Source organism: Oryzias melastigma, linkage group LG16 (assembly GCF_002922805.2).
Source record: "Oryzias melastigma strain HK-1 linkage group LG16, ASM292280v2, whole genome shotgun sequence".
NCBI lineage: Eukaryota > Metazoa > Chordata > Actinopteri > Beloniformes > Adrianichthyidae > Oryzias > Oryzias melastigma.
In genome coordinates this window covers 24,523,299-24,546,593 of record NC_050527.1, presented here as the reverse complement: position 1 = coordinate 24,546,593, position 23,295 = coordinate 24,523,299, and the positions used below count along the sequence as shown (strand labels likewise).

Below are 23,295 nucleotides of genomic sequence, written 5' to 3'. Positions count from 1 at the left end.
ATGTTAGAACCACACCTTCTGCTTGCTTTGGCCCACACGTGTAGTTTTTCTATAGCCAGTCTGGTGCTGTAAGTAAGGGTGCCAAATGTAGAACAGATTAAATCTAAATGTTTCTGCTGTGTGGAGGAGTTTAAACATCCTGTGGTTTCATTCACAAACAAAGGTGGGACTGAGGGAAGGACAGAAGAAAGCGCTGGACTGTAGGGACGCTGGGAGATCTGAGAAATATGGGAAAGGAATGTTGGGCACAGATTGAAAAGTGAGAATGTGAACATTGGTGGCTGGAATGAGCTGGGAAACAATTTCCCTTTAGAGCAACAAAAGTTCACATTCCCATTTACTGTTTGAGGGAGAGTGGAGATCCAGAAGAGCTCAGTGCAGAGAGGCTTTCCTCTGGAGCCAGAGGAGGCGGTTCTATTTGCATCTTGAGATATTTATTGATGTCTCTGTGCTTCTGTTTGATGCAGTGCAATTCATGTGTTGTTCCTCTTTATCACTCCCCTCCGGGGCAGCGAGATAAATTTCAGATACCAGTCTGTTTGTCTGTGCTCCTGTTCTTGGCCGTGGACCACGCCTCTGGCTTATCATCTCGGAGTGGTAGAGATTCCTGGTGGGTCGTCTGTGCTCCTGTTCTTTGCCGTGGACTGCGCCTCTGGCTCGTCTTGGTTGTGGACCTCGCCCCCATCTGCCCCCCAGTCTTATTTGACTGAACTCTATTCAAATACGTAGTTGTAGATTTAGATAAGCCAATTCCTCTTTAATAGTTCTGGTGAATCCCTTGTCCGTTCTTGCAGAGGATCTCTCCCTCATGTAGGCATCCTGGATGTTTCATCTTTTTTCTTTCCCAGAATCAGCTTTTTTGTGAGTTTTTCCATACCGAGAAGAAGGGTCTAAGAGTCTTTAGTCTGTTTAGTTTAGTTTAGTTTAACAATCAGTTATTGTTTATATTTTATGATCAACCTTCTGCTTCTATACAATTACTGGGGTGAAGCCCAATGAGGACATTTTTTTGTGATATTGGGCTATATAAATAAAATTGAATTGAGCGTGACAATGTTTTTAAAAAATATAATTTTCTACTTGACACTCTTTTCTTGAGCTTTAAAACACAGCAGCTGCAAGTTTCACCGTAATGTTCCACTCTGGCAGAAAGGTGCTGCAAAGTGGTACAATGTCGATTGCTCCCTACAGACATGCTGAGGTGACTGCAGTGATGCAGCTCAGACCTCAAAACCAAACCGTAGAATCACCAGCTCAAGAGGGTTTTTGAAAGAGGCGTGTATCTTTCTCTCTGACATGATTCAATAAAGACTTTTAGTTTTCGTTTGGCATTCATAGCTTTACATAAAAATGTCTTTTAATAGAGAAACTCTTTTTTCTTACTGGCACTTTCTATTTTAATACATCAAAATATCTTTGGGATAACAGCTTCAAACATAAAAACCTGGAACTTTTGGTCTTTTAGGCTTTTTTTGTTCTGTGTGGTTAAACTAAAGTGTCATATTAATGTATTAAGGCATCGTTTGAAGTGCTGTGAGAAAAAAAAAGAAAAAAAAATCGCTAGTGCACACCACACACTTCCTTTGCTGTAGTTCATCTTCAGCCAGTGGTAATTGACCTGACTTGGAGGTTGCATCCCATGAAAAGAAAGAGAAGCTGAAAAAGTTAGCTAGAAACCAATTTAACACTTCCTGGTCAATTGTATGCCTATTTATCAACATAATTTTGTTCATATCTGTGGTTTTCAACTGTACCAGATCAATTTTTGATCTGTATCATTTAGATCTCTAGTTTTTGGAAGTTTGCATCAATAAGGGAAACATTGTTGTATTTATTTTATCTCAGAGACATCACTGGTAGATCACTTGTAGAACACAGCTAATGCTTCTCTTCGTGTTCCAGTGGCTGTTCAAAGTGTCTTTAAAACTGAGGGTGAAATGGCAGACCATGAGTTCGGTGTAAAGTTTCAGCTCGATGTGCTCCACTGTGCACACTGTTAAGGTTCAGCCACAAAACAGGACCGATTATCTCTGACGTCACTGCAGGAGTCTGAAGGGAAAGTTATAGGCTGAAGTGGGTCAGGCTTTTTGCTGGAGTTTACTCTGCCCAACTTGACACCATTACAAAGGGCCAACAGGTGGGTTGAAGTGAAGTGAGAGTTCAGTTGAATATATCAATGGGTTCACCCACCTGTACTGTAGGTCAAGAAAGTTTGGGTCCTGAAATCCCTGAATTTAAGTTCTGATAGAATGAAACAGCTGATTTTAAGACATTCACCCTCCACAGTTGTCATTAAAGTCCCACTCCGATCATTTTTTAATTGTTTTAGCAAATTGATCTTTTTCTAGGACATAGTTTCTGTGGAGAGGAAATAACTCTTTAAAAGTTTGCCTCCAAGTTTTGGGCAGGACTGTTGGTGCGGAGCAACCCCGCCCCCCTTCCTTTCATAAATGAGGTATTTGTTTAGCCGCTTTTCTGATTACTGATATAACAATAATGATGAGCAATATCAGAGCTATCTAGTCATACTGCTTAGATCCAGATGCCAGCTCAAATGAGGAAAAAAAAAGAAGTACATGGATCAAGTCGTCAAATGGATGTATTGGGATGGACAGCAGGAAGCTTGTGGTTTGCCCATAGACATATTAATCATTGTCAAAGCGAGATGTTAATGTCACCCATAGAATTACCAATGATTTGAATAGAAACATGCTCAACAATAAATACATCTTTGTGCTTAATTTTCTCATTAAATGTCCCCCATCATCAGAAAACAGCTTTAAGTACATGTTAAAAACACCAAGAATCCAATTTTCCTTAGAGTGACTCTTTAGTAGAAAACAGAGTCATAAAACACTAAAAAATAAGTTCATGCATTTTTTTTAAAAAATTCAGTTGGACCTTTACAGAGGCAGCTTTTTTAAAACCAGCCTCTAGCGGCCTTCATGGGAACTGCACCATTTAGTCTTTCAGGAACAGAAGAGGGAACTTGAGTGAACCAAATCACTAGTCAGTCGTTATTGTAGATCCTCGCTGTGAACGCTGTTAAAGGGAGAGTTTTAACACCCACAAAGTTGTAGTGAAACAAATAAAGTTGTAAGCCCCAAGAGACTTCTCAAACGTGTGTCGACAACTCACTGCGCTGATGTTTTACAGTTCATATTTTGCTCCTCTTTATTGCCCTTGTAAACAGAGCAATTATGCAAATGCAGGTGACGGCGCAGATTCCTGAGATTCACGGGGCTCAGAGTTCAAGATCAGACAATCCTGCAAACACACAAATGGAAAGACGCTCAGTGGACCTGCGACTACACCCCCCCGCCCCTCCGCTCCACGCCAAACCCACAGAGTCTGGGTCCTGTAGTGAGACTCGGCGTCAGAGAGAGCGCTGAGAAGCAGAAGTGTAAAACCAGTCGGTTGAGTGCTTTGAAAAAAAAGTTGCATCACTACCTCAGCTGTGAAACAGAAAACAAACTTTCTTTCTCCGTTTTTCCTTTCCATGCTGGACTGTTTTTTCCCAGAGTACAGTGTGTCATAAGGAAAATGAAAAGCTGTTATTTAAATTAAAAAAAAAAAAAAAAAAAGAAAAAAAAATTCTGTTCCAGGTTTAACTTTCAGGATTTTTGCTGCTTCTGTATTTTGTAAGGTTCACTTTTTATTGGGTTCCTTCTTAAATAAACACCACTTTCGAACACGTTTGTGTTTACTGTCTCATATTTGCATACTCTGCTGTAAGAATAGATTTGCGTAAACGTCATAAACAGAGTTGGAGAAAGTTGATGAAAACAACGTTATAAAACTTTATTAGTGTACAATGTTATCTGATGAGAAGTTCTTTCCACAAACTCAACAAGCTGCTAATTTTATGCCATGTAGGCTCGTGTGTACAATCAATAATAAAAATAATAATGTCGATTTTATTTAAAGTGGTTCACATGTGTTTAATTAATGTGAAATCTTCCCATGTCTGCTGCTGTGAATTGAACCTGAACGCTGTGGGATAACGTTTGGGCTTGAATGTCTGTTATTTCTCAAACCGCGGCCGCTTTCCCATCCTAAAACCACTGCGGTGAAACTCCACTGCATGTTCTGAGACTTTCCCTGCCGCCCTTTTCCCTCTGCGTCCTGGCTGCTCTGCTGCTGCTGAGCCTCCCGCTCTGTCTCCACTTACAGAGTGACATCACTGGAGTTTCCCTTCTGCACGGGCAGCTGCAGCAGCATAAATACTAGAAGCGCCCTGGCAGAAGTTCATTCTAACACAAAGAGAAGTGTGAGCAGAGAGTTCAGCCAGGGCGCAGCATCCAGCCAAGAACAATGGTGGAGTACACAGCAGCGGCATACGATGTGGAGACCGGCGTTGAGGAGAAGATGGGGGTCTTTGTGGAGAAGAAAAGATCCACAGGCTGGATATGGAAGATACTGGTGGCCCTGCTCCTGATCGCCCTCTGCTTAGGAGGCGCCCGGCTCTTTATCTGGTTTTGGAATGAAAGGCCAAAAATAACGGTGAGGAGCATCTCTATCCTTCACAGGTTTTCATCCATGTTTTTACATTAGAATTTGTCAATAATGGAGCTTTTGCTCTCCATACAGAGTCCCACAGAGCAACCAGACACACCGATGCCAGAAAGTTCTTCCCACAAAACAGGTAACTTCAGTCAAGGGCTGTTACAAATGAGTTTATGAATCACTTGAGCCAAGCTGACTGTAGTCTTTTCTCCTCAGATCCTCATCACACTCTGAAACAAATCAGCAGCAACTCTAAGGCCGCCATCCATTTACAAGGTGAGTGAGGGTGTTTTGATTTTCCTCAAAAAGGAACTTTAGACTTTTTCATTTTGTGATTTAACACATCTGAAAAATATGAGAATAGCTGCTAAATAATCCCTCAAATGAACAGGCGGCTGAACCTCTTGTCTTCCTGCAGGTTTCATCTCTGAGGACGACTCTGCGCTGAAGTGGGCCGATGACGTAGGCCATGCTTTCTCTCGTGGCGGCTTCAAACTGGTGAAGAATGAAATCATCATTCCCAGTGAAGGCCTATACTTCGTCTACAGTCAGGCATCCTTCGGGGTGACCTGCAGTGGCGATGGCGGAGAGGGAACATCGAGGAATCCCACACAGCTGAGCCACCGGATCAAGCGCTTCTCCGATTCTATAGGAAACGAAACCTCAGTGATGAGTGCACTGAGGTCAGTCTGTCAAACCGGTGCGCAGGTCGGCGCCGGGCACAACTGGTACAACGCCATTTACCTGGGCGGTGTGTTTAGCCTGAACCGAGGCGACCGGCTGTGGACGGAAACCAGCCCGGTGTCGGAGCTGGAGGACGACGACGGCAACACGTTCTTCGGCGTGTTCGCTCTTTAAAGATATCTACAAGAACCGCATCTGAGCAGAGCCGTTTTGTTTTTAAAATGGCTTTTTCTTAAATTCATCCTAATGATGAAGCAGAAATGTTTATATCTCAATGGAGATCCACTTTCTAAACTTTATAAACTGTAACAGTTTGCAAACTTTATTTCTATTTTAGGCACTTTTATTTAAGATGACCTAAGATTGTAGTACGCTACACTTTACCTAAGAGTTTAGATGTGAAGATTATGTACAGATTATCACAATTTACTGTCAAAACACATTTGTATTTATTATTTGTATTTATTTGTATTTAAATCGTTGGGTTTTTGGTGATGTGCATTGTGTTTACGTGTTTTGTTTTTATGATTAAATGCAAAAAAACAAAAATATTTATCTGCAGTTCATCTCATTTGGTAAAACTTCAAGTTATTGAATTATATTGAGAGAGAGAAAGGTTTATGTGTCCTTGATTAACATGAACTGAGCTGAAGTTTTATTCTGAAATAGAACAAGAAATCAAACGGTCCAATCAGAGAGCAGCTTGCTTAGTTGCTATAAGCTCTGTTGTGGGTCCTAAAAGATAGGTAGATCTTAAATATAACAGATTGTAATAATCTTAAAACAGAGGTAGTTCCTATAATTTAATGCTTTAGTAAAGCATTAATTTAAATTAGTTGTGATTTAGAGTTTTGAGGAAAAAGTGATTTGTTTATACTTATGGTCACAGGGGTCAAAGTGTGGTTGAATCGTTTTACTTTACTTACAGGATCTGAAACTGAACTGATAAAGGAAGTGAGGGTCATGTGACTGGACAGGTTGCATTGAGGTTTTTGTTTTAGGAGTAAAAATTTGAATTTTAAAATTCATTTGCGTTTTTTTTTTGGTGGGAGGGTTTATATTTTTTAAGTAAATCTTATTTTAAATGCACAATCTTAATTTTTTTCTTATATATTTTGACTTTAATTAGAGCTTATACCTCAACACACGCATGCACACAAACTTGGCAGACGCTGCCTTGAAATTCCTCGGCAAACAGCGAATACTTCCTTTGTTAGATCTCACAAGTGGAGGGGAATTTCCTCTTTTTTTCTCCGCTCTGAGTGCTGTGTCAGGTGGAGTCTCAGAAGCCTTAACCTCGAGCGGGTTTTCCCCAGTGACACCCCCACCCTCCCTCACACACACACACCCTGCAGAGCGCTTCCACCAGCATTACCACATAGCTCGCCTTCAGTCAGCTGGAAAGAGGCATGACACGGGAAGCTGTGTGCACTGTGGGATCATGGGACAGCACCACAGCTGGTTTTTGTCACACCGTCATCGTCTAAAAACATTCACTGTACAAACAGCGGATGCACTTGGGAGCAATTTATCTCCTTTTGTGTTATTTGCTTGCTGACATCCTTGTATTGTCTCGGTAATGAGGTTCTCACTGGGCTTTGCTGCTGGTCATTGAGGTGAAAACTGCTTGTTTAATGAGGTCTTCTTCTGAGGTTCATTTACTTCTTGGTGGATCCAAACAGGGAAAGTGGAGTTTTTCTAAAACAGATATTCTCAACCTTTCAGAGTGAACTGCTGCAAAGGTCACGAGAAAAACGACAAACAACTGCTGACATCTAGTGGACGGAGTAAACAGCTGATTGCTTAGAATGCATTGAGCTTTTTCAACTAAAAATCTTACTACAACTTCAGCAAATTCCTATTTACTAAGAGGATGAGTCACATTATAAAGAGAGGCTAAAACTCTGTTGTGGGAGGATGAGTAATTCAAGCCAACTTGGACATGTTTGCCTTATTTATTTTGTAAGGCTGTCAAAATGACTATTTCTCAGAATATGTTTTTAAGGTGCCATTAAAATTGTATCAAACGTTGAAAAACGTATTTTCAGCTTGCTACCAAATCCTGTGGTATAAGCCAGCATTTAGATAAACACAAAACCCTGAAAAACAGTCCAAATAAATATATTTTTATGTCTGTAGATTGGAACGGCCAAATCACAAGTCAGCACATGTGTGATGTGTTTGCAAAATAAATAAATAAATAAAGCTCATGTCGTATGCAAAAGTAAAAATGTTCCACTTTATGGGTAGACTGAGCTTTGTTGTCATGGCAACAGTCTGGGATGGGAGGATGCCCCCTTCTCTTGGGTGCCGTGTCATTTTTTTTAATTTTTTTTATGCCCCAATAAGAAGACTATTCATTTTTTTGGCTCTTCAATTGGCTCAAACGCTGTCATGGTGACATTCTTTAGAGAGGCGGGGTCAATAACTTTGGATATTCAGTTTTCCTTCTCAGTTCTCACTTTCAGGGTTTTTGACAGAATCGCCCTCAACTTGTTTTCTCGGCGAATAAACTTTTAACCTGGAAAACCCCAAAACACCAACTGATCGAGTGAAAAAACATTGAATTTATTCACTTTTCCCATATATTTGCATACACATACTCTGAAATATACCAACATTAAAGATCATAGATAGTGAATACAAATATCCCCACAATCCATGTATATTACCATATATGTGCAAGATAATAGAACATCTTTTTATAATTCTGCATTCATATGTTACACTATCTCTGCGGAGTTAATAAAAATGGCCTGTTTCATTCATTTCAGTTGACCGTTGCGCCTCAAAACCCTGAGCTTTAATGAGTTTTCCAACTGTCATCATTTCAGGTTAAAGTGCTCCATCAGATGAACATCGATTTACAGATACTGAAACGTTTGTTGCCGATTGAGCTCTTCGGGCTTCATTGCTTCTGAGGTCATGAATGAAATAGAGCATTCCGATTAACTGCTGGATAAATACGGTTCCTTGTGTTACTTTCTGACCTTCTTCCAAACTATTTTTTTGAAGACAAAAAAAAAGGCTGCCATCATTCCCGATTGTCACTTAGAAAAGAAAGAAAAGCTCACAAGAATGACGAGAAACAGGTTCCAGGTAAGAAATCTCATGGAAAAAAGTGTGCTTTCTCTAAATACCTGCAAGAAAGGCCCTTATTTTGAAGCAGGAAAGCAGGAAGTGCCTTGAAGTTTCAGCTCGGGGGCAACTATTTTTGCAAAAACAGGAAGGAGAGACAGACTATGACCTTTATGATGTAACAGTTTTCTTTTTACAACCTCAATCAGTGACGATTTTCACACTGAAATTGTGCCTCAAACCTGAACTGTTAGACGTCTGTCTGCGCGGATGTGCTTTTTGCATAAATTGTGGCTTTTTTTTTTTTTTTTGTAGCTTCTCCAGCCTGAACCGCAGGATGTGCGGTGGAAATGGGTCCAGTATTGCTTTGGAACAGAAAGGGACCAAAGAATCACTAAAGATGCAGGCGGCATGGAGGGGGTGAAAATCCTCAAAACAAGAATTGGGAGTTTTTTTCACAAAACAGCTCAACTTCTACTGTTCTCAGCAAGCATTCAGCTGTTCCTCATCGTTTGTGAAGCGAACGGCGTAAAGGATTGGGTTATTAAAATACAGTACTGTACTGAATACACAGCCCTGACACCACACATGCTAAGCTCTCTGGCCTGTAGGTTATGGCTATTTCACGTTTGCGTGAGTCTGCTGTCCCTCGCAGAGCTGCTCCACAGAGATTCTTCTTCTGTTTAGAAGAACTTCATGACAAATAGATCAATTATTACAGAACGATATAAACCACAGAGTGAAGTCAACGAACTCGAAGGACGAAACGTGGAGATGGAATACCAAAGACACAAAGACCCTCCTCCACGTGGCGTCTCCACAACAGAAGCAGATAACGGATGAGGAGGCGCTCCACGGTTTGCTGGAGGTGGCGTGCGGCTCCTCAGAGATGTGCTTTTGTTTCCGGCTTGTGAGATCAAAGCTGTGAGGAGGAGCGTGGCTTCCTCCACAGCTGCCGTGTTCTCATTGTGTTTCCATCGCACCTCTGCGTGCTCCACCCAAAAAAAGTGAAAGTCACAGTGTCACGTTGTGTTCCGTGTCCCCGCCCCCCGTGTGCGCACCTTCAGGCCCCGCCCTGGCGTTTTTACTTGTACAGCAGAGGGATCTGGCTGTTGTGACAGTGGTTGCGACCCATCTTGCTTTCGGCTGGGTAGAGATTGGATGAGTTGGAGAAGGAGGGCGGCATGGAGTGATTGTCCATGGTGGGGTTCGGGTAGCCGGGTGGGGGGAGCAGCGACTTGGGGTCTGCCTGGGCGTTGTGGTTCTGATTCTGGCCAGAGGAGGGTCGCCGGCGGTTTCGCAGAGCCTGCCGCTCGGCCAGCTGGTTGCGGAGCGCGGACACTCGCTCCTCTTTCTAGAAACAGAAGAAGAAGAAGAGAGAGTTCTTGATCCACTGGCCACAGACTGATTTGAAATTAGACAATATTTTCACAGAACGTTCCGAATGGCGCCAAAGTTGCTATTTTTAAGGTTCCAGTTTTTGAAAATCTATTTTCAAAATGCTACTATAAAAAATGTTGTTTAAAAAATCTTGTGGCCATGCTGGTATCAGCTTGAAGTCATGTGACCAAGACGGATGTTGTAAACAGAATCTGGCAGTTTTTTCAAACAAAACGTCATTCAGGATTAGAAAATAAACAAAATGGAAATAATCTAAGTTAGCGCATATATTTCATTCTTGTCTGTCTTAAGTGACCCACATACCGGTCCCAGTCCGCAGCCTGGGGTTAGGGGAGCACTTCGGTAGATCATCTACTAGCTTTTACAGCAACAACATGCAAGCTAAAAGCAGACAAACAAAGAAGCTTTGAAGGCATTTGCTTTCAGTGTGACCCCGAGGACTTAAAAACCCCTCCGACCATCTTTTGATCTATTTTACACGCCGTAATCTTTTAATTATGATTATGCCGTTTTTTTTTTTAGTCAAGATTTAAAACCTGTGTGGTTTTCTTGGACAGTTTCTGTAGAGTGGCAGGAGTTCATTAGAAATGAATCTCTGACTTGTGGACGGAATCACTGGTGCCGGGTAACTCCGCCCCCTTTTTCCTCCCCGTTGCAGAGAACTCTGTTTAAGCAGAGAAGGGAGCTTGCTGTAAGAACATGTTAACGAATCCATAAAAGTGGGTCTATAAAGCAGCTGGAAGCTACAGTTTATCATTACAACAGCAGTTAAAAAAATGAAAGATTTTGGTGCCAAAACTGCATTATAATTAGACTTAATTCCAAAATGCTGCCTCCATAAAGTCTATATGGAGGCCCATGGCATCTATGATATTCCATTCCTATCTATGACTGATGAATGTGTGTTTGCATGTTTATCCCTCAATGTTCAGAAAAAAATGTTAATTATTCTTGGCAACCTGCGTTTGTTTACATTCTTCATGCACATATGGTTTGCACAGTTGCCACGGCGACGTTTCTGGTGGTGCGGAGTCATCGACTGGATTATTTTGACTCGCACAAAGACCGAGGTGTGCGCCAATGTGTGTTTGTTAGTGGATTTAGAGGCTTAATTCTTTGGGTAGTGTTTAAAGAGGTTCTGGGTTTATACTTTATTCTGAAAATCACACGATAACATTTTGTATTGACTTGCTCTTGAATGAGACAGACAGCCTTACATCCGTCGTCCACTCCTGATGCTGGAGCCGTATAACAACCCCACATGATTGTTACACCACTACCATGCCAGGAAGTGGAATACCTAGAATGAGGCATTTCCTCTGTTTCTTTGAGAAGCAGCTCGTGCTGCCGTTTGTCTCGTTGTTGCTGAATTCTTGAACCCTGAGCTTGATGCTGAACTTTGACAGATGATGCTCTCTCCAGTTTAGATGTTAGAAGTTGGGGATGAATTTGGAGGAAAATTTTGCCCCAAGTCCTACATGATGCAACTTGGAAGCAACAACCAATGAAATTAGATCCTGTTTTTTTACTCACCTGTGTCAGTAACACTCGGACTCCTTTTGTTTTTAATTCTTCCACTCGGCCTTGTCGGCTGACTCAGTTAGACTGCGAGTCTTTGTTTTTTTTTTATGTTTTTCTTTTAAAGATGAGATTTGAGGGTTTCGATAATATTTTTTATTAAAATAAAAAACTTTTCTGTGTAGAATAAATAGTACTGACTCGTGCGGAAGACTGATTCTGCTTTAAAGTGTTTTTTTGTGTCTTTTTTGTCTTAAAAAAAATGGAAAACAAAAAAAAAATGGATATTTTACTAAAAGCAGTTTCTCAGAAGTATTTTGAATTTATCCTAAAATTTGGAACAAACAAAAAATGTCTATAGGGTCAAATCAGGTGAATCAAGTGAATGAAAAACCCAATTGAAAAAAAAAAAACTTGGAAAAAAGAAAGGAAAATGTAAAAACAGTTTTAAACTCAAAAATAAATATTGTAAACTTGAAGGAATTATTTAAAATTGAAAAAAAAATTGTAGATTTGAAAAAAAGAGAAAACTTGAAAGAAATATTTTTTTTTATTGTAAATTTGAAACAGTTACCAATTTAAAAAAACAATTGCTGAAAAAAAAAAAGAAATAATTTTTTGCTACATTTAAAACCAGGAACCACTTTAAAAATAAGAGAAATGTCTGTGTTGATCCAACAATTCAAAGCAGAGCAGGGAGTCTGTACCTCCTGGATGATCTTCTGCAGCTCCCTGTTCTCGCGCTCCAGCTGCCTGGACTTCTCCTCGTCGTTGTTGTTGGTGGAGGAGCCGGTCTTCAGCGTGTCCTGCTGCTCCGACTGCCACTCACCGCGGGTGATGAGGCGCCGCATCTGCAGGAGCCACAAGTCAGCGAGGAACACACTTGTTCTGAGAAAATCTAATTAGACATCTCTGATGTTGGCAGCCCTTTTAGTTACATCACTCTGAAGGATATTTTCAGCTCATAAGTGTGATTTTTTTTTCTCAACAATTATTCTGATGACATCTCGGCTGCTCAGCGCTCGCTGCTGCGCGTTCCCCAGAACTCCAGAAATAACCTGACAATCAAACTGTGATGGCGATGCTGCCATCTCAAGTTAATGAGGTTTGCATTTCTGCAGATGGATTTTTCCTGCTGTCGGAAAAACGCAGAACATTTCTTCTCTCTAACTATAACGTTTGACAGCAGCAACAAAGTCGGGAGCTTCATTTAAGCTTTCAATGGTTAACAGGTGGGATTGTAGACGGTCCAAAGATGGTTCTGTCTGACTTTCCTTTTTGAGACCACACATAACATGGAGATGAGAGCGTGTCAACAGTAGGGCTGCCAAGATTAGTTGACAGATCGACTAATCGACTATTAAAATAGTCAACGACTAAATTAATGGTCGATTAGTCGTTATGTTATATTATATGGAGTTGGAGTGTAGTAAAGTTGAAAGTATATTGGCCTTATGCTAGCTTTTTGGACTGTTTTGGCATTTATTAAGGTTTTTTTTAATTATTTTGGAGTTTAGCTAATATTTCAGCTACATGCTAGCTATTTCGGGTAATTTAGCTTTTTTGTCTTTTAGGCTAGTTTGGAGTTTAGCTAATATTTCAGCTACATGCTAGCTATTTTGGCTGATTTAGTTTTTTATTTTTGTCTTTTAGGCTATTTTGGAGTTTAGCTAATATTTCAGCTTCATGCTAGCTGTTTTGCCTAATTTAGACTATTTTTTTTCGTTTTTGTTTGTAGGCTATTCTTTAGTTTAGCTAATATTTCAGCTACCTGCTAGGTGTTAATTTAGGCTTTTTTTTTGTTTTTTAGGCTATTTTGGAGTTTAGCTAATATTTCACCTGCATGCTAGCTATTCTGGCTAATTTAGTTTTTTTTTGTTTTTTAGTTTAGTTTGGAGTTTAGCTAATATTTCAGCTACATGCTAGCTGTTTTGGCTAATTTAGACTTTTTTTTAGCCTATTCTGGAGTTTAGCTAATATTTCAGCTACCTGCTAGCTGTTAATTTAGGTTTTTTCAGCTGCACTAAACTGTTTTGGCTAACTCTGGCTTTTCTTTCAGTTTTTTAGGCTAATTTGGCATTTAACTAATATTTTAGCTGGCTGCTTCATGGTTTTCAGCCATCAACTTCAGTGTTTTTATCTATCAACTTCAGAGTTTTTAGCTATCAATTTCAGCATCTACAGCTATCAGCACTAGTATCTTCAGCGACCAAAATTTAGCTTTCAGCATTCACACTAGCATTATGATAATGCTATATATCTAGTTTTTAGTTAGTTTAGAGCCAATAATGGCTAAGATGTGTGCATTACATCCAGTTTGCGCATGACCTGATTAGTCGACTAATCGGAAAAAAATAATCAGTGATTAGTCGACTATTAAAATAATGGTTTGTGGCAGGACTAGTCAACAGTCAGAGCACCTTGGGTACAAAGAGCACCACCAGGGTGATGTAGGCCGAGAAGACGATGGCGAGAGAGGCGAAGGCAAACGAGGCGTCCTGCTGCGAGGACAAGATCATCGTCACAGGAGCCGTGATCAGACACAAAACCTGCGAAAGAGAGGAAGATGAGACCATCGTCACATTCATAAAGGCATCAGGCATCTGCTCATCATTCTGCAGAGGACTCCTGTGTGAAAACAGCATTAAAAAGTCATGAGTGGAGTGACAGCGGCGTGCTGACGATCACCACACTGCTGTCTCATCAGGGCCTGAAGCTCAGAGAGGAAGGAGGTCCCCCAGCAGATGTCATTAACTATTGACATCGTCATAAAACTGAAATGTGTGCATCATAACATTAAACTGCAGCATTCCACTTGTCCCCCGTCACGAGGCCGTGTGATGAAAACAGCATGCAAGCTTCAGTTAATGGTCTCATAAATAAGCACAAGTGATGGATAAATGATGTGTTTATCATTATCTGTTTGTATCTCATTATGGTCCTGTCTGATTTCTATGGAGCAGAAAACCCGAAAGAAAAAACTCAAAAAGGTTTGATGAGAACAGAAAAAAATAATAAAAAACAGAAACCGACAGCTGAGAGATTGAAGCATCTTCTGTAGATAGAACTGAAGCGTAAAATCCTATTTCGGTTGAAGAAGTTTGGAACAACTTAAAGGGTGTCAAATGATGCTGTTTATTGTAAAAAGCCCAAAGAACTGTTCTAGTTTCTCTTCTCGTGCTTCTTAATTGGATGATTTTGCTTTGATAGATGGGGTATCAAGTGAAAAGAGTTCAATGACCCCCGTTCTAAAAGAAAGCGATCACATTTCGCTGACATCGTCGCCGTAGGCTGGATTTCAGATGAATGGTTTCAAGCTTTAAACTAATTATATCTCTTTAATTTTTGAAACAAAGACTTGAAGAGATTACGATCCTTTCGATCAGCAAAACATGAGAAAGAGATTGGTCAATAAAACCGCACAGAGGGTGTCATTTCATTCCACTGGTGGGACCTTGTAGCCCCCCTGTGGATTGTGGGTAGTGGAGCGGCAGCGCTGAGCTCAGTTAAGTCTTTGTCACATGAACCCGTATGAGGGTTGACCGGTGCGCGTGCTATGGGCTTTTGAGTTGTCGTGGGGGGGTCGTAGAGAGGAGTGGTCTCATTTTAAGGAATGCAATAAAAATGGAATGTACCACTGTCATGTTGTAGGTGGATCATGAAGTATGTGTAGGATTAATTTAAATTGCATATACTGATTACATTAAGGTGACGCTGTTGTACTTTGTCCACACGGCACACTCTAGTACTTAGTAAGGTGTGTGTACTTTAGGGGTTTTGATCAAGGTGAAGTATCGATACTAGAGTGATGAGGTCAATACTTTCGATACTTGTGTTGCAGTTTTTTTTTCAGTACATACAGTAAAGAGCTTGAATTTACTTACAGAGTTAATGCAAGAGCTGCCTTATCTGTCTGCAGTGCTGCCAGATTGGGCAAAAAACAGGACAATTTTAGTAAAAAAACCCACCCAATTTGTGCGGGAAACTACCCAATCGGGCAACGTCGTCAGTTTGTGTAAACAATGCACCATCTGCAACTGTTTTCTTCTTCTAATAATGGTATTTTAATAAATATAAATAGATTATTCTATATTTGATGTATGTTTAGTACAGATTGCTTAAATTAGCTTAAAAATAGTTTTATTTGCCAAAAGTCTCTAAGCTATTGAAAATTTGGTGGAGGTTTTGTCTGCACCAACAGTCCTCTTGCCGCTCTGCAGAAACTAGGTCGAAGAAAACGAGTTTTTGATATTGGCTTAAAATAGCATCATCATAATTAAAAGAACACTGGGAACGATTTCAAAATCCAGTTGGAGTGGGCCTTTAAGTGTTCACTACAACCTATGCCTGTGGGGAAAAAAAATGTGGATGAACATTTTTACTCCACGAGCTCATTGTGAGGTCTGTAATCTTAATATTTCCCCTACATGTCTGACCATTTTTCACCTGCAGACAGCCTGTATCCAGCTGTAAGAGAATTCATGACTTGGATTGTGTCCTCTGAACTGCAGAATAATGTTGGATTTTAAGTTTATAAACAAAACAACAAAAATAAAGCAGAATACGCAGCACTACTGCCACTGGAAGAAAACAAATCTTCAAAATAAAGTGTCGGGGAAGCTTCCCATTTTCAAGTAAAACTTTTTTTGCTGTTGAAAAAAATAAGATTGACATGTTGACATAATTAATGTAATCCCAACGTATTCTGGAGTAGAGTAAAGCAGAGCTGCACAGTAGCGAAGTGATTATACAATCAATCGGGGATCAGCTAACTCTGCTGCGGCAAAAATCAAATTTTCAAACCAGCTTTGCACCGATTTGCAATGCTTTAAATTAAAGTGTTGCAGAAATTTGAGGATGGAAAAGCTGTGAAGAACATTGTCAACAGCTGCTGTTAAATAATCCAAAACAACTGTCATGTTTCTGTTTTTATATTGTTTATATTACTGCTGAACTTAACCATAAGGCTGATGAAGAAAAAAAAAACTTAATACATGTGACAAGCACCATTTCTTTCCATCTAAATCTTTGTTTTTTTCTGTTTTGCTGAAACTGATCTCCTGTTCTAAATAAAGTTATATATGATGATGATTTAATGCACATTTTAATTTTCATACATCTAGCAAAGATACTTACATATAGCAACCAACTTAAAAAAATCAAAAAGTAAAACTGTGGTTCAATCTGTGAATCGATGAATTTGATTCGTGAATCAGATCGCCACCTAAGTAGCGATCCACGGCCTTATTTATGTATGACTGAAGCTTAAGCTGTCGGTTTGTGAATGGGCTTCATCTGTGTGTGTTTGTGATCTGAAGAATGGAACCACATGTGAGGAACATGAGTTCATTCAGACTGATGTTTCTAACCATGACAAGTCCAGGGTAAACCTGTGCACATCTCTGTAAATACTAGAAATGTAAAGCTGCAGTCATTTCCAATGAAGGACTGGATCAGTTGAGTCGGGATTTCTATGTTCCGTTTCTGTTCTAACTGTAGTGATTAATGTTATTACAACAACAACTGTTTACCTGTCATTGCATTGGTAATTATGCTTTGTCAAAATTAATGGGAAAGTTACTTTAAAAGGGTAATTATGAAGAATTTGGACAAACCCCGACGGCCAAATGGATATTTGTGCTTTTAAGCAACAGACAGATAATTGCAGCATTGGCTCAGAATCCTCCAGAGACGAGCAGACAATGAAAAAGTGTGATGGAGTGCCGGTGTGGACTCACAGCTACGTTGTAAATAGCCATCCCCACGGCTCGATGGTCGTTGATCTTTTCAGTGGAGACAGACTTGGTCTCGTAGGCCAGGAAAATGCCCAGCAGCAGCAGCAGACCCTTGTAGCCATAAACCACACCTAGAAGAGGAACGAGGAGGAAATGGAATCACATTTCTCTGTGCTTGAAAACATCTGCTTTGATTTGCTGATTTCTTGACCTCAATCTCAGATCACAGTGAAGTGTTTTAGACCCCCCAACCTGTTCAGACACCAAACTTGCTCTCTTTTTATTTACTGAAAATAATATTTTTGGTGAAAAATTAAAGTTCTTTGAATATGTTATACATCTGCATGTTCTTCTCAAGGTTCCACAGTCAAAAAGTCAAAAAGTATCTTTATGACTAAAAGGATAAATAAAAAAATGTTTGAATATCACAAAAAAACATAATTACACAAACAGTTTTCAGAGAATATCTAGATGTTTGTACTCTGGTCCACAAATCCCTGAATTCACTCTTGATATTCTGCACTGAGAAAATGTTGCCTGAAGTGAAAAAGTCATATCTATTGTCCTTTACTTATGTTGCCTAAACAACATTCCAAAAATGAGCAATTGGGCAAGATTAATCAAAATGTGAACAATCTAAGAGTTAAATAGTAGTAAAAAAACTCATTCCACACTTATTATGAATAGAAAATTAAGCATTGTACATCTTTTTTTTTTGTCAGAAGACTGTACAAAAGTACAAACATGATGTAAAAGCAGACTTATTAACCCAGGAATGGTGGTTATTTTGTAATTTAAAGTTGGCTTAAAGAGCCTATATCATGCAAAATCAACCTTTTGAGCCTTTAGGTGTATTTTAAGGTTAGTTCCTCACTAAAAACGACCCCAATGTGATATTTTGATCCATGCATGCATCTCTGAGCATTCCTTTAAACCTCGCTCTCTGAGCACCAGCCCCTCCCAATCCATGAAAACAAGCGGGTTCTCACATCATGACATCACAAAGTGAGAGCAGCCCATTTCAGGAAGAGTTTGCGCTGATAGCTCCGCCCCCAGGCTAGCACAGACACCCACTTTCTGCGTGGAGCTGGTGCAGATCACCAAAACGCTTTCATTTTAAATGTACAATATGCAAATCCATGTTTGCAAAAGTTTGGATGTTGTTTATTTTCGTGGGTGAAACGCAGAAACGCTGTCGAGGTTGGCTCTAGAATGTCTTCATGAAATGGGCGACACCCACAAGAAGCGAAAGGCGGGGCCTCAGTGATCGAGGTCTCTTACTTCCTGGTAGGAAAAAAGCTTGTAAAGTTTACTCTGAAAGGTTTAAGAGTCGTATGATGGGCGCCATTTAATATTGTTCAAAAGTTGCTAGAAATGTTGAAAATTTGACTTTTTTAAATGGATATTTTTTATTAGTAGTAGTCTTAATATTAATATTATAGAATCATCTAAACCAATTCCTCATTTGTATTATTTTTTTATCTTTTGCACTTTTTCACCCATTTAACTACAATCTGTACAATCTGATGTTGGCTTTATTATTTTAGAATAAGACATACATTCTATTTATTTTCTGACCATCCTTTCAGTTAGAATTTGATTTTAATAAAGGTTCAAACAAAAGAACATTTTTGTTCAGACTTCTGGTCCTAAGTAGACTCTTTACTAAAGCCGAAAAAGATCTGCTTTGATAAAATCTACAAACCAGAACCATATAAAACCAGAGAAAAATCAAATAACCGTATAGTTTTTGTCTTCTTTACAGATGTTAGCCCTAGAGGCTCTTTTCTGACTCTTCTAAGAGACTAAACCCTCCATTGAATATTATTCTCCATTAATGTTCCATGACTGGGTCAGCAGAACCGTCAGAATAAAGTTCTTCTCATCTTTTGAATCAATGGTTGATGTTTGTAGAGTCTCTGGGGGTTCTTCCAAAGCCAAACTAGTTTCAATCACAAATTAGAAACAGAAAATTCTGTTTTAAAGTTTCTGAGTGTTTTGGAGATGAATTCAGAGCCTGAAAGCTTTTCACAAACATCTGTGAAATATTCAAACGCTGCTCTTTGGAGTCCGACGCTCCACCACAACAATATCAGGCACCAACAGCAAACACTGCAAATGCCATCTTCAAATGTTAACTTCTGACAAGAAAAGGTTTTTAGAAGAAGGCCAGGGGGTAGCTGAAGAATGTCACAGAACCTCCAGAGATGAGACAGAGTTCAACTGTCATCAGGCCTTTTACTTCTAACCTTCTGCCTTTTGTTTCCTCGTTTTGTGCTTTTCTCTTTTTATTCTCAGCCTTTATGTGAACAAACATTTACCAGTTTTGATTCAAACAACCAAAAGCTGCTTTTGTCATCCAAGATTCCCAACAAAAATCGCAAAAGATTCAACTTTAACAACATTTCTGTGAAAAAAACCCACTAAAGACGTGGAGATTTTTAACAGGATCCAGTCAGAACTGGAGGACAAACCCATTGGACTTAAAACAGCAACAGAAAGTTTCATAAAAAGTGTCGATTTGATGAGTGCAATGTAAAATTAGCATGATGCTAATGCTAAACAGCTGTTCCGTGTCATCTATATGTGTATTTTCACCGACCGGACTTTAAGATGTGGCAAAATTAATTTGGAGGGTATTCAAAAAAAAATATTTTTAATAATGAGATAATTAAACCCATTGTGTACTAGCAGCAGGTGTTACATAAAAAAACTGCAACCAGCGTAAGATTAGCAGATGTACAACAGGAAGATGACAAGAAAGACGTGTTCATACCATTCATAAATTAGTTTTGTGCAATTTCATCTTCTAAAAATAAAAATAAAATAAAAAAATGTTCAACAAGTAAAGCGCCTAAGGTGTTTCTGTGTAAAATAGTGTTACTCCATATTTGTTCTGTGAAAACTTATAATTTATTCATGGAATTAATGCTTTGTTTTTAAATGGAACTGATCAAACAGTTAGAGTTCTGTTTTATTTATGTTCTCTTTTGAAACTTTTTCAGTTTAGTTTGAAATATGTAGATGCCTTTTCTTAGATATCTGAAAAAAAACAGTTGAAAACTTCATTGCATCTGTTATGTTTAAAGTGTGATAGGAAATAAATATTTAAATCTAAATGACCTGTTGATGATTACACATTTCTCTTATGAGTCACAGAGCGTTCACATTTGACAAATATGGTTGCTTGATTTATACTGGGGGAGAAAAATAAGTTTTCTTGATACTGCTCCCTTTCATTTCCTCAGAAAAAGACGCCTGGTGTCGTTATAATGTATTATGTTTATGTTTTTCACGTGGAGATGAATGAATGAATCAATCAATTGTGATATTATCATTATCGCCTGATATGAAAAAAAAGATATTAGTATTAAAAAAATTCTGCATTGCCTAAAAACAAAATAAAAAAACAATATATATTATCATTCATTAAATAAAACAAATCTTTGCTGAGACCAAATGTGATGAAAATAAAATGTACTTTTATACTTTTTAATACACATTTAAAGTTACTTTAGTGAATTTTAAATTTATAGTTAAATTTCACCTTTTTATTGAAAACCATCGATCATTCCATATTTGTCCCTCATGGCTCTCTGTAGCAGACACTCCAGCGCTACTGTTTCAACCTTGCTTTAAAATGCAGCTTCATAAAAAGCTGAGAGAACATCTTATGTTTTTTTACTTTGACTTCCACAGAATAATAATTAGGTAACCCGAGAGTGCGATTCTTCACATTAGACCACATTTGTTAAAACGTGAGAAGAAAAAAAAAAAGAACGCTAATCTAAAGGTTGAGTTCCAAATCACATGAAAAGACTTCAAACCAAAAAAAAAAAAAGTTTGGATCTGATGAGGAGCTCGGAGGTGATGGTTTCATAATTAGAGTTTTTAGTTTTAATCATTAAAAAAGTGATGGAACCTGTAAGTGGTGAACGAGGAAAATATTTGTAGGCAACACAATTCATCTGTGTTCTTATTTCCTTCAACAGTTTGGAAACTTTTCCTTCATCTTTGTGTTTTTCACCCTACAGATAACTTTTCCCTTACTTTAAAATTCATCTGTTTTATTGCAAAATTTAAATAAGGAATTCAAAAAAATCTATTTGAATAGACAATGCATATTTTGTTTCTATTTGCACACATCAATTTAAGCAGTCCTGTTTCGTCTTTTTTATATTAAAAATTCAAGAGGAGTTTGGGGGTAGAAATGAGCGTCTGGGACGTGACCCCCAGTTTAGCAGAAGTCGAGTGTGAGGAGGCTCTCAGCTCCGCACACGGGCCCGCCTGCTGCCCTCTGGAGGACATTTTTCTGTGTTCACAAAACAGAACCGCTTCCTCTTGATTGGTTTTGCTCTCAGTGACATTCAGAAAACCTTCAGGTGCTCTGTGTTTTCTAAGAAGTGCAGCGATTATGTATTTGACACGACTCTGGGTTTCCAGACTGATCTAAAGCCACAAAAAACCCAAAGAAAACATTTGAAGGAAAAACAAAAAGACGAGGAAGTTTTTGAAAAACTATTCAGTAAAACTGGCATCTGAGCCAATGAATTATTATATCTTTCTGATCTATTAAACTTTATCTTACAATACATGTGTCATCAACAGAGGAAACACTTTGGTTTCTCCTTTGGGGGAAATTACAAAATGCAGAAACTTCCTCCTGAAACTGCTTCTGAACAAAAGCTCAGACTAACACGCCATTTATTCTTTATGAGAGAGAACTGCTTTCAGCCACTGTCCCAGTTTGTGACCCACATTGTCTTAATTTTAAGATGATCACACTTATAAGAGCCACCACAATAAGAAACCCATCAGGGACACAGTAGAGGGACGACTAAGTGAGATAAAGGCAAAGAAGGATCAGGGGGAGGGGCTTAAAGAGGAACAAGAACAGCGATTTAAAGGATGTGTAACTTCAAGTGGCCCTCTGACATTTACACATGTCTACTTATGCTTACATTTCCAAAAAATATTTACTTTTATTTTGAAACTCCATGAAAAATCAAGTCTAATATTTATCAATGGTGTTTTTCCTGATCATATTGACGTCCAGACTGTATTTTCATTTACCGTTTGGCGCTTCAGGAAAACTGATCATAAATAAAGCAGCAGCAGAAGAGACTTTATGAGGTCTGTGGGAACAAATAAGACGGTGTGACTCATGGTCTCTGGTTGTCATGGTGATCCCTGCATTTTTGGGAGCTCGGCAAAACTGGAATACAGTCGGGTGAAACATCTTGTAATAATCAGCCCGTTTCCACAGACTTTAGCCTGGAAACTTCCCCACTCTGGGACATTAAGCTTCATTTATTTTCATGGTTCGGTGTCACCATGAGGAGCATCGAGCAGCAAAGGTGGAAGCAAAAAAAAACATGTTCAAAGCACATTTTCTTTAGCCTGAAACATCACTATTCTGCACCAGTGCATTATTATTTAGGTCACTTCAGGTGCATTTTAAATTCTAAATAGAGTCACAACCTATAGGCTTATGATGATTATGACTCATGGGTAATTAAAACCTCAAACTCTATTTTAAATTGGAATGTTGTGAAAAAAATGTGATTTTGAAAGACTCACGCCAAAGGTCTCCTGAGCCTTTAAACGGTCTGTCAGTCTGAGTCAGAAAGCTATGAAATCATGAAGAAGACTGCTGACGTGACAGAGGATAGTCATCAGAACCCTCCACAAAGAGGCCACAAAAAGACACGTCTCAACAAGCTGGTTGTTCACAGAGTGCTACATTCAAGCATGATAATGGAAAACTGAGTGGATGGAAAAGATGCAGCAGCAATAGAGATAACTGTGTTTTCTGAAGTCCAGTCAGAGCATCAATCAACCTGGACACTCTGGAGTCTGTGTGGTTTTCATCTTTCCAAAATCCTTGGAATCCCAATTGAATCTGTGTGGATAGATTCATTAGGGATTCTATATAAAATACAAGTCTCTCTTTTGAATTGGTTCATATATATATGTATATAGCAAATAATCAATAAAAAAGAAATCAGTATTTATGATAGTTGTAATTTTGCCTTTAGAAGCACCTCTTAGCAGTAATACCTGACTGCATCCTCAAGAGGGCGATAGAAACACTCAAGCCGTTTGCCCCTTTGCTAAATTGCTACATCATGACTAATTATTAAGGATGTAATAATTATTGGTGAATCTGTAAAAGAACAATTTAAGCTTGTCAACATGTTCATCATTGCAGAAAATTAAAAAATCGGTTTGTCACGATCTGTGCCTAATTATTGAAATTCAGAGCTGATGACCTTTCTCCATGCAGGCTTGATTTGGCCTTAAAATATATTTAATTCATTGTGCTAAGAAAAAAAAAAATCAGAAATGATTGAAATCCTGACTTTAAAACTGT

At 38.9% G+C, this 23,295-nt stretch overlaps 2 protein-coding genes across 3 annotated transcripts in view; one reads left to right on the top strand and one right to left on the bottom strand.

Moving 5' to 3' along the window:
* Positions 1–4,268: 4,268 nt before the first annotated feature.
* Positions 4,269–5,684, top strand: tnfb (tumor necrosis factor b (TNF superfamily, member 2)). Its single transcript, XM_024258493.2, has 4 exons — positions 4,269–4,503; positions 4,591–4,645; positions 4,723–4,782; positions 4,925–5,684. The coding sequence occupies exons 1-4, from the start codon at positions 4,315–4,317 to the stop codon at positions 5,362–5,364; spliced, it is 744 nt and encodes a 247-aa protein (XP_024114261.1). The 5' UTR covers positions 4,269–4,314; the 3' UTR covers positions 5,365–5,684.
* Positions 5,685–7,737: 2,053 nt separating this feature from the next.
* gabbr1a (gamma-aminobutyric acid (GABA) B receptor, 1a) overlaps positions 7,738–23,295 on the bottom strand; it is a 136,439-nt gene continuing 120,881 nt past the window's right edge. For both annotated transcript variants that reach the window (XM_024258444.2, XM_024258445.2), the window contains 4 exons: positions 16,926–17,053; positions 13,608–13,736; positions 11,895–12,038; positions 7,738–9,622 (listed from right to left, as the gene is read on the bottom strand). In XM_024258444.2, coding sequence (XP_024114212.1) covers positions 9,353–9,622; positions 11,895–12,038; positions 13,608–13,736; positions 16,926–17,053 — 671 coding nt within the window. In that variant the 3' untranslated portion in view covers positions 7,738–9,352. The remainder of the gene's footprint in view (positions 9,623–11,894; positions 12,039–13,607; positions 13,737–16,925; positions 17,054–23,295) is intronic.

Coding starts and splice junctions, on each gene's coding strand:
- tnfb (XM_024258493.2), top strand. CDS start 4,315: ATGGTGGAGTACACAGCAGCGGCATACGATGTGGAGACCGGCGTTGAG. Junction 4,504..4,590: donor ATGAAAGGCCAAAAATAACG/GTGAGGAGCATC, acceptor CTCTCCATACAG/AGTCCCACAGAGCAACCAGA. Junction 4,646..4,722: donor AAGTTCTTCCCACAAAACAG/GTAACTTCAGTC, acceptor TTTTCTCCTCAG/ATCCTCATCACACTCTGAAA.